This window comes from Solea senegalensis, linkage group LG14 (genome assembly GCF_019176455.1).
Source record: "Solea senegalensis isolate Sse05_10M linkage group LG14, IFAPA_SoseM_1, whole genome shotgun sequence".
Lineage (NCBI taxonomy): Eukaryota > Metazoa > Chordata > Actinopteri > Pleuronectiformes > Soleidae > Solea > Solea senegalensis.
In genome coordinates this window covers 2159136-2169962 of record NC_058034.1, presented here as the reverse complement: position 1 = coordinate 2169962, position 10827 = coordinate 2159136, and the positions used below count along the sequence as shown (strand labels likewise).

The window sequence follows — 10827 nt, the reverse complement described above, 5'->3', positions numbered from 1 at the left end:
ACTCATATGACATCTCTCCATCACATCACCCCATCAGGTCAATTCAAGTTCTCTTTTATTATTTATATTAAAAATTTGATTTATTTTACATGTAACAATAAAACCTCATAGTGCATTTTGATCCTTATTTGACCCAACAAGTAGGAAAACCTTGTTGACATGAAGACTTTTAGTTTATTTCCTCCAGCAGCCGCACGGTTTCCCTCAGATCCTCCACGACAGCGTCCACGTCTTCCTTGGTCGTGCCTCTGCCCACACTCAGCCTCAAAGCATTAGCTGCAACTTCTGATGGGACGCCACAGCTCAGGAGGATGTGGGAGGGCCTGTAGTGCAAGGAGGAGTTATGTAACTCAATAAGTCCATGGTTCTCAAACTGTGGTACGTGTACCACCAGTGGGTAGTGGGAGTGCGTAGAAAATTAAACAAATAACCATAACAAAAAATGTTATAATAACAATTATTATAGTCACCTTAGCCAATTGTGTTATTGGGAAGAAATCTGCATCCTGTGAAAAGTCTGTCGCTGACTTTGCTCATCTTAAGATTATATATGATAATTCCGACACACATGGAGTCGGAGTTGACTGTCTAGAACTAGACCATATCTCTGAGTGCTATCGGATGCTGAAATATGTTTTCTTTGTCAAAATGTATGATGTTAATGGGGGCGGGACTAGTTAAGCTTTGCTTCTCCCGCATTCCCTTTCGGTTATGTATATTGTGTGAACTGCACTGTTATGTGATGAGTGATCTAAATGTCATGACCGAAATAAATAAATAAATAAACATATCGATATTTTAATTAACAAATTAAGGCGCTCTAACGTAAACAGTCCCTGCCAGTTTCCCTTGCCTGGCGTTGTTACTTGATGCATCCTTGCAGCGGTGCTGCTCAAATGAATGAGGGAAACTTGGGCGGAGGTTACCTGGCCGAAGTAGAGGGAGTTTACGGCGGGAAAATGGTGGAGAAAGCTATGTTAAGAAATGCTCCATCCACGTTCAATACATAGACTTTATGCACTTTGTTCTTATAGTTTCACTCATGTTTTACATCAACATGTTGATACATCTTCAGTTAGATGCATCGCAATATGATTGTTTTTGGCAATTTGATGATCACAGAATCGTGATATTATTGGTATTGTGGAACATGTATTGCATATTGTATGTTATTGTGCGGTAGCCTGTGATTCCACTGTAATTTAACGTTGGCGATAATGGTGTGACTTTGGGAGCTCAATCATTTCTCAGGTGGGACAAAAGGTTTGTGTACAAAATCATTTGGGTGTCTCAAAAAGATGACGGTGTTGTTTTTACCTGTTTCCACTGTCTGAGTGGCAGGCAGCGCCAACACTGGCGAGCAGCCTCCTACAGCTGGACAATACCCTCCAGCCTGAAGCGGGAGACAGAGGAGATTAAAAATTCAAAGCCTTTGTAGTTTACAAATAGCCCAGTGCAGGTCATGAACTGCCTGTGACAAACATGAGTGTAGGTTTGGAGGACACTCTTTGGACTGGAGGGCCACAACAGACATAGAACAGAGGGGTCATCACCTTGTAATGTCGGGCCCTGGATGGACACGTTACATGTGTTGGGGAGGATTTCAGAACCGGGGTAATGGCTGTTGAAATGGATCCTGTCTTTAAAAACAGTCTGAAAAGGTCAACATGGTCAGTTATTGTTTAAGGTTATCGCTGTACTCTCATCTTTTGATGTTTTAATCAATCAAATAGAAAGTCAGGCTGCATATTATTTGTTGTTGTTCATAAACAGAGGACTGTTAGTTAATAAGAAAAGAAAATATAAAACAGATTCAATTATGTTTTAGCTTTCACCTTTTTTTGAATCTAATTCTCTGTATTCACACTTACCCGCAGTCGTTCTTCCAAGTAAAGCTTGGTGCTTCGCATGTGCCGCTCATAATCTGCCAGATTAGAGGTCACCATTTCTGCAGCCTAGCAGACACAGAATCAGTAGCTGTAAAATACATGACGGATGAAATATGTTTGTGGTCTTTTAACACTTAAGACTAAGTCTAGTCTAGTTTATCATTTATTAGCCATTAACAAAGATATAAAGTACAACTAGTGCTGTAACGAATTATCAGTCAAGAAATCAGTTACTAAATGAATTGCCATCTATTTTGACCATCAATTAAAACATATTTGAAAATAATCATTAGTAGCAGCCCAAGTAACTACCCATCAAACTTTAATACCTTATTAGGAAGAGGTATCAAACTTATATGACGAGAGAGGAAGTCATTTTAGAGATTAACACCAGGTGTCTGTTCTCCACTAACTTGTGAATATGTTTTCAATATGGTGTTATTTGTTTATTCAGCTACATGTATTATGTTGTTATCGAAGATGTGTCCCCTTCTGCCAACCCATGTTATGCAGATGTATTAGTTGCACATCTGTATGTGCCCATATCCAGCTTTTTTAAGCTCATAGGCTTATCAAGGCAATACACAGGCCTCTAATTTTTAACTGAATAAATAGTTGAACAAGAGAGGTGGTTTCTTTGTGTCTCTGCCACAAAAGAACAACAAACATAAAACAGACAAACAAAACACAGGTATCAGTATCAACTATCGGTGCTCCATTAAATATTACCTTTCCCAGACCAGCAATCATCGGCGTGTTTTCAGTGCTGTAATTGAGGAAGAAAGAAATGAGACCCTCTGATCTCAGCCATTGTTTCATCAGCGACTAAAACAATAAAGTAATGTTACCCTGGTCTGAAGTTTCTCTCCTGTCCTCCTCCAAACAGCATAGGATACAGCGGCGTTCTCGTTCCAGGGCCGCTGACGTACAAAGCACCGATCCGAGGGGCGTAGAACTAGAAATGGAACACACACCCTGTCAATAAATAATAAACCAGTTCTCCTGTTTTCTTTCTTTCTGTTGCCAAATCGTGATTATTTGTACAACACATTCCTCACCTTGTGTCCCACTATGGTGAGGTAATCCACGCCCAGTTCACAGGCATCAACATGGATTTTCCCTAAAGCCTGTGCAGCATCAGTGTGGAGCAGGATCCTCAGCCGCTCAGGATGCTTGTTCAGAGATTTTATTCTCTGGCAGATGTCCTGGACTGGCTGACAAAAGACAGGTGTTTTGTTGTTTATTTTGACAAATGTCATTTCTCTTTACTGTAAAAACATTTATTGGTGTGACTACATAAGAGACAAGTCTGTCTCCTCTCACCATGACGACCCCGGTCTCATTGTTGGCCAGCATGATGGAGATGAGACACGTGTTGGGACGCACGGCGGCAACCACGTCCTCCACCTCCACACGAGCTGTCGTCTTAGACACAGGGACAAATGTGACATCTGTGATAAAAACACAGTTTGAAAGACAAGCCAGGAAAGAGTGTGGATGTAAGCACAAACTACTTCAAAATGTTTAAATACACACACATTTATTTTCTCATATGCTTATGATTGACCTCTTTTAAAGCATTTTACTGTTCTCTCTTCTTATCATTTAATGCTCCATTTTAGTCTCACATTTTGTTTTCTTTCTCTTTTACTTTATTTTATATGTTATAATTCGGTTTTATTCAAATTGTTAATTTTTAATGTCTGTGACTTTTAAATGTTTTTTTTGCTATTATGTAAAACACATTTGTGTTGCCCTTGAATATGTGCTATACAAATAAAGCTATTTTGCCTTGCCTTTAATGAAAGACACTTTCGTAAAAAACAAACGAAATATTTTGTTTGGTTGTATGTTTATATTTATAACTGTACTATATTAACAGGATTTAAGTGTTTTCCATATCCTTTATGTTTTCTATTTCTATTCTATGTCTATTAACTGAGTTTTCCTGTGTATGAAATGTGCTTCACAAATAAAATGACTTCTTGTCCTCCCACCTGCCTTGCCCTCTCTCTGCAGATGCTCTGCTACTAGTTTGATGGAGTCGTGTTCAACGTTGGAGGCGATAATGTGAGGAAGACCAGAGCACCCATTGTGCCGCCCTTCACGTTCCTCTGCAGCCTCACGGTTTCTCTTGAAGTGCTCTACAGCAGTGTGGAGCACCAGATTATTGGCCTGAAAGATTAGCAACAAATTCATGAACAGTCCTTCTATTCTTGTCAAAATTGGTGTTGACGGTTATAACAAATTACCTCCGTTCCACCTGAAGTAAAAATGATGTCCTCTGCTTTTCCACCGACCATTCTTGCCACATTTTCTCTGGACTGATTAATGATTGCTTTTGCCTTGGCACCTACAAATGACAAAATGTCAAAAAAAAATACATCATAGGTCAGAAATAAGTGCTATAAAGCAGAATTAGATTTTTTCAAATATTTCAAACCTGCAATATAGCTGCTGCTGGGGTTTCCCCAGGCTTCATGCAGGGCTTCAGTAATGGCCTGGATCACTTCAGGTTCCAGTGGAGTAGTAGCGTTGTAGTCCATGTAGATCCTATGTTGCATTAGAGAAAAGCTTCCTCATCTCATTCCACACAATGAGCCAAGACTAATCTTTTCACTGATTAGCCATAACATAACAAAACCACTGTATGTATGAGTAACAAAAATGCTATGTATTCACTTTTAAAGGAAAACAGTAATCTTAACTTTTGCACAACTAAGAAAAAAATAATATCTGTTACATTCAAAAATTTCAAAAGAGTTCACTGAATACTGAATAAGCCTCTCAGCTCTACGTGACTCTCTCTCAGTATTTTACAGCATTTTTATTAACTCGTGTCACCCAGCTACATTTCCACACTGCACACAGGAAGTGACTTTTTTTAATGTTTTTTTTAATGGGTGCAAGAATAGCAACTTTGTGCTAGTAAAGCGAGACGGCTGTGAAAAGGATACAGCATGACTGAAAACAAATTCTGCTCTATAAACCTGCTTATTCAGCAGTTAAACAGGATGACTGCTGTGTGTCCCTGTACTCCCCTGCTCTGCTGCTGTATATACGCAAACGCTCCCTCAATCAGGTCTGCTAGTCTTCACAATACAGTAATGTTACAGTTTCTGCTCATGATGACCAAAACAATAATTAACATCAACAATAATAATAAAAAAAATCACGCACTGCAGCTTTAAGGTGGATATTATTTAACCTGGATATAACCAGGAAGTCACTTGATGGAGACGTGGCTAAGATACCTCACTGTGAAGAAGTTACAGAAATTATACAACAAAATAAATCAAATTAAATAGTTTTAACTGAAACAGGACAGTAAGTACATGACACTACAACTCACTACATTTTTACATTTAAGATACATTTGCAGGAAATCTAAGAGGACTCTTGTCATTCCTCTAAAGCAGGGCTATTCAATTACAAACTCAGTTGGGCTGCATTTTCAAACCGAAGAAATTTGTTTAAATGCACTTTTGTAAGTCGCTTTGGATAAAAGCGTCTGCTAAATGACATGTAATGTAAATTTAGCAGGTATGTTATCCAGGTATGTTAGTCCAACTAAGACAAGATCAATGACAGTACTAACGTGACATTAGGAACCAAATTGTCTTAGTCCAACTAAAATCTAACTTTTAAGTGTTACTGTTGGGACACCAAGCTGGGCCACTGAGAGGTTGCTTTTGGCATGCATGTGGTTCACGGGCCACCATTTGAACAGGCTGGGTCAACAGGCTAAGCGTTTTCCTCCTATTCTTTACAAGTCTCTATATGAAGCCTCTCAGAAGTGAATTGAACAGCAGATGTGACACATTTGTGTTCACAATATTATCAGACAGCTTGTTTTAAAGTTATGCAGATGTGTGCATGTTATGGCCGTTAAGCATCAAATGAATCTGACCATTAACTCATTCACTACATCGAACTTACCTGTCACGTTCCCCTTCAGAAAATTGAAGACAAGTATTTACAGTGAAGGTGTGGCTGTCATCACTTTGTTTAGCCATGATACTCCTGAGAACAAATAACAAATGTCGTGTGTGTAGTTTTGCAGTACTCCACACAAATACGAATGTCCTACACTGTCATACAATGATAAAAAACAAACTTAATTTTAATCTACGTCCTGAGTCTTCTCCACGTCCACACTCACGACACCCACGCTGTCCACAGCAAGTGAATCACGTAATTATTTATTAACTATCTTTATCATATTAACCGCAGTAGACTGGGGAACTCATAACTGAGACACTGGAGAGCAGTGAGGTAATATTTAGCCAGCTAACGCTAACTCATCTGTCAGCTGTAGCTAAAGCGAGCTAGCGCTGCTAAACCACACTTGCTAGCAATATAGTGTTTATTTATCTCCTGTTAATCTGTTTATAATGTCTGAATATAACTCCAGGTTGTTCTCCCTCGTTTGACACGTCATGTTCAGTTTCGTGGTTCTTTGTCTGACCTTGTGAGGTGATGTGAAGTTATCCTGAGTTGATTTACTACAGTCTGTGTCAATCATCAGCTAACTAGCCGCGCTCAGCTTCTGTGTGTGTGTGTGTGTGTGTGAGAGAGAGATAGAGAGACTGGATGCAACGTTGCTGCTCGTCCACTGGGTTGCCAGGTTTCTTAAAGAGAAACTACAGTTGAAGATAAATAACGAGATTTATTTTTACTTACAGTACAAATATGTAAGGTTAATAGGGCGTAAAATTGAATGCTAGGGTGTTTTGTTGTTGTCTTAGTTTCCTGAAAATCAATGAGTCATTTATCATGTCGAAATATCATGTATAACCAGTGTCTTAAGTGGGCTGGTTAAGTGGGACTCGTTTTAAGGCTCTGGCGTACTTCTCGTGAACTCATAGTACCCTTTTCTGTTTTATTTATCTCTTTGCGATTCGTGATACTCATGAGGGGCCTCGCACCCGTGGGGGATGTGGGTGTTCCCGGTGAGAGGGTTCAACACAGTCAATGTATTTTTAATGACAACAAATCAAAACCATAAATATAACATTATGGAATCTCTTGATACCTTGATTTTAAGCTCATATAGCCCAACTGTACTGAATAGCTGCTTTTTACCCAACGTGTCTGGCCTCCACTGGCCAGACTAGATATTTTGTGGCCCTAAGGGTCCACTGACCTACAGCATTTGATTCAGTTTTTTTATACTGTTTTCTACTGGAACCCCTTGGTATAGGTGTTCCACAAGGACTCATTTTTGGACATCTAATATTCTGTCAGGTTTTATTATTAATTATTATTATTATTATTATTAATAATAATAGTATTTGTACCTCTTGAATTTTGAACAAATACCATGCTTGTACAAAATTAATTTAACCAGTGCATTGAGGTTGTGCTTATGTATTGTCAAACTAATTCTTGACCGTTCTCTTGGAGGAAAACAATAAAAAAAAAGAGTCCCAGTCCCCATGAGACTACCAGATTACACACAGGACCTGGTATATAAACTATAATGGATTCTGGAAAAGACAGAAATAATGAGAGTCCATTATTTTGTGTTGCATAATTCCCATGTTTATTTAATATATGACAATGTGTTTAGTGCACACAAACATTTGACGCTAAAGTCCAACACTCAGAGACACTGACTTAACTACTGCCCATTTAGGATTTTTGTAAATGTGTGCAACTTTATAATACAGTGTTCACAGCAATCATGTTTATGTACAATGCAAAATAATTTGATAGTGCAAAAAAAAACATTAGATGTGGAAGCAAAAAAATCGGAATGATTTTCATTTTAAGATGATCTGTGAAGGGGATTAGTAAAAAGTACGTTTTGTGGGGACATGATGGTGAAGGTTGATACTGAGATAAAAGTGAGAATGTGAGAGTAAAATAACCTACAGTTTTACTCTGTACATGCTGTGACGGGGCCATTATATCCTCCCACACATCAGTGGACAGATTATTACAGGTTTGCCTTATGTGGTAAGGCATAATTCTGATAAAAACCCACCTACAATCAAGAAGGAAACACACCGTGAATCACAAATCAACACAACCACTCCAGCAAAATAAGTATTTTTAAATATTGATGTACATTCAGTGTGATCTTTGTCCTGTGATTGCACCAACAAAACTTTGGTTGGCTCAAATGTGATGCACATGAAAAGGTCCAGTGGAAACAAGAGGAGAGAAAGAGTGGAGCTCACACGAGAGAGAAATGACAGAGAACAGTGCAGCAGGTATTTTTCCTTAGTGATGATGCTAGAGCTGGATAAAACACTCAGAAAATCTGTGACAGACTTTGGTCACTTACATTGATCACAAAACAAACGATATGGACATGAACGTTGAACCCTTTGATTATCACATGACGACTGACACTTGACCACACATATAGTTGTTGAATGGTTTGATTGGATACATTTAAAATATGTCCACAACACACAGAATATTTTCCAGTCTTCCATGCTAACAGTAGAGTTGTTGATTTATTAAAACACAACATAAAACCATAGGGATGCTTTTTTAACAGTGAAATGCTTTGGCTTGTTGTTTACATACATGCTCTCTCGGCTGGCTGACCTGAGGCATGTTCATCTATCAAACCAAAGCAAATAAAAATGAAAAAGTAAGAGCATTTTTCATCAATGACAAGCTGAAGGAGAATAGTTTTACTCATTCAGCTCATGATTGTTTAAGAAATACGTGTTTGTGTGTGTGTGTGTGTGAATAAAAAGTATACTGTGTGTTAAGGAAGGTTCTGCATTATGAGGGGTTGAAGTAACACAAATAAAATGATAAAATGCAGTGGTAAATATGGACGTGAAGTGATAAATGACCACATTCACCTCGTCTTAAATTCACCATTTATCACTTACAACACAAACTTACCACTTATCATTTCTAGCATTACTTTTGGTTACTTGCATCCTTGTGGACACATTCCTTGAATGATAAATGATGAATGTAAGATGAGGTGAATGATAAAATGTGCTCATTTATCACCTCATTTATCAATTCACGTCCATTTTGTACCACTGCATTTTTATCATTTCATTTTTGTTACTCCCACCCCTCATCCTGCACATAGCATTCGACGGTAAATGAGACATTTGGTCTAGATATGTACGTGATGATGATGACGATGATGATGAAAAGCAGGACAGTGAGGGTGTTATCTGCAGACATTTCCTGATCAGTTTTATAGCAGCATGAGGGATGTAAATTCAAAGCAACTGGTGCAAAGGCGTAATGTGGAGTATGCCCATACAGTGTGGCTGAAAAGAGAGGCACTACATTCAATCAATAGCATGTACATTTCATTCAATTTACCAGTTTCTTCCTCTGTACTGTGAGGAACAGTGAAAAAGTGTGATCATTTAACAAGGTTCCAGTGTGCAGTTGCTAATGTACAGACCACCTTAATATTCCCTATCTAATATATTGATCTTTTCAGGTGTAAGTTAGTTGTTGAGGTGTGGCTAGTCTAATAATAATAATAATAATAATAAAGGGGATTATATCGGCCTATTAGGAAAAGAAAGTGGCCAATCACAAAGTTCAGTAGAATTCATTGCATGGGGACAAAGTCGTATCATTAAAACATTTAAGGAACTCATATTAAAAAGTGCAGTGTGCAGAAATTGCACGGTACTACTACTACTTTAAAAATATAAATGTCTTTGTAAATAAATACATGCAGGAATAAATAATAAAGCTGTTAAATATCTAAATATATCACATTTAAAAACAAATAAACTTCAGGTCAAGAATGAGATTAGCTTTAGTGGGGTATTGATGGAATGATATTAGATTAGTAACTCACATGTAAATGTACAAACCCACACTGCTCCTACAAGTAGCTAAAATGACATGGATTTATCAAAATGCCACAAGAACATGACGTGTACGATGATATGCCGTTCTCTTTTCACGCTGTATATGTGTATGTGTGTGTGTGTGTGTGCTAAAGTTTCTAAGTAGTTTTAGGCAAATTACTCAATGTCAGGAGGAATCACAGGCCAGAAAGAAGAGGGAAATATTGTAAAGAGTTACACAACTGTCATTTTTTCTTTTTTTGTGCATTTTCTTGTTGTATGCTGGATGCAAACCTGTTTAGACACTGTATATATAGCAGTAGAGTAGAGAAGAGAAGAAGCTGCATGTTGCACGCTTATTTACTGATGCAAATGTGATCCTTTGAGTCAGGTTCATGTCACTGTATTCATTTTTTTAAAGAGATAAATGTATAAGGCTTGATGTGCCACTGACAACAACTACAGTACATTACCATACGTATGTAATCTGAGACAAGAAAACTGTTGCTACTCCCTCCATTTTCTTCAAAACCCAGTTATGAATAAACTCCAGAACAGTGCAGGACAGCGACAGCTTTTTTGAAAACGCTCTCCGGACTACGAGACTCACACTGCGACAAAAGGCCTGACACAAAATGGGCGCTTTAGGTGCCAAAGAGGACACGCGTGATAGACTGAGAACTCACACAGGAAAGACTGTTGTTGGTGATGGTGGTGGGGCTCAGCACAGGGGGAGCGATAAGGACAAGGATCTATTTACATTTAAGTCTTTTGCGATCACCCTCTTGAAATTGGTTTGCGTTGTTTCACATCCTCATCTGTCCGGCTCGTCTTCTTGACAGCTTTGACCTAAGAGGCACATGAGAGGACACGTGTCAAATATCAAAACTGTAGCGCATAATCAAATGTCCATTTCATTCAAACAACTGTCAAACGAGTCAACGCAATCCTGGTTCATCTTATCAGCTCCACCCAGTGCTGCAGCGTTTAGATTCTCGCACTGCACTCGGGTCAAGACAGACTGGGGTATATCCACTGGAGATGCTCAGAGCAGAGCAGTGGTAAAATAAAAGACAGAACATGAGGTTAGGGACCAGGATAGGACCGAGGTTAAGGTTGGGACAAATATCCAGGTTAAGCTT

General features: G+C 38.5%; 2 protein-coding genes across 16 annotated transcripts in view; both read right to left on the bottom strand.

The window, feature by feature from the left end:
- Nucleotides 1-5: 5 nt before the first annotated feature.
- scly (selenocysteine lyase) lies at nucleotides 6-6461 on the bottom strand. 2 transcript variants are annotated; one of them, XM_044044346.1, is made up of 13 exons: nucleotides 6358-6461; nucleotides 5829-5912; nucleotides 4333-4442; nucleotides 4142-4242; nucleotides 3887-4064; nucleotides 3213-3340; nucleotides 2948-3103; nucleotides 2738-2844; nucleotides 2619-2655; nucleotides 1872-1955; nucleotides 1554-1653; nucleotides 1318-1393; nucleotides 6-323 (listed from the first exon to the last, which is right to left on the bottom strand). In XM_044044346.1, exons 2-13 carry the CDS (start codon nucleotides 5903-5905, stop codon nucleotides 170-172), a joined length of 1308 nt encoding a protein of 435 aa, XP_043900281.1. In that variant the 5' UTR covers nucleotides 5906-5912; nucleotides 6358-6461; the 3' UTR covers nucleotides 6-169. The 2 variants fall into 2 exon arrangements, with proteins under 2 accessions (XP_043900281.1, XP_043900282.1); XM_044044347.1 differs by lacking the exon at nucleotides 6358-6461 and having other exon boundaries at nucleotides 5829-6351.
- A 3199-nt stretch (nucleotides 6462-9660) lies between these two features.
- kif1aa (kinesin family member 1Aa) overlaps nucleotides 9661-10827 on the bottom strand; it is a 44645-nt gene continuing 43478 nt past the window's right edge. For all 14 annotated transcript variants that reach the window (XM_044043447.1, XM_044043449.1, XM_044043451.1 and 11 more), the window contains one exon: nucleotides 9661-10534. In XM_044043447.1, coding sequence (XP_043899382.1) covers nucleotides 10492-10534 — 43 coding nt within the window. In that variant the 3' untranslated portion in view covers nucleotides 9661-10491. The remainder of the gene's footprint in view (nucleotides 10535-10827) is intronic.

Excerpts from the sequence above, each read along its gene's own strand:
- scly (XM_044044346.1), bottom strand. The coding sequence starts at position 5,905 with ATGGCTAAACAAAGTGATGACAGCCACACCTTCACTGTAAATACTTGT. Across the intron at positions 4,443-5,828 it reads TCTGAAGGGGAACGTGACAG|GATCTACATGGACTACAACG; the intron begins GTAAGTTCGATG and ends AATGCAACATAG. Across the intron at positions 4,243-4,332 it reads CAGCAGCAGCTATATTGCAG|GTGCCAAGGCAAAAGCAATC; the intron begins GTTTGAAATATT and ends TGTCATTTGTAG.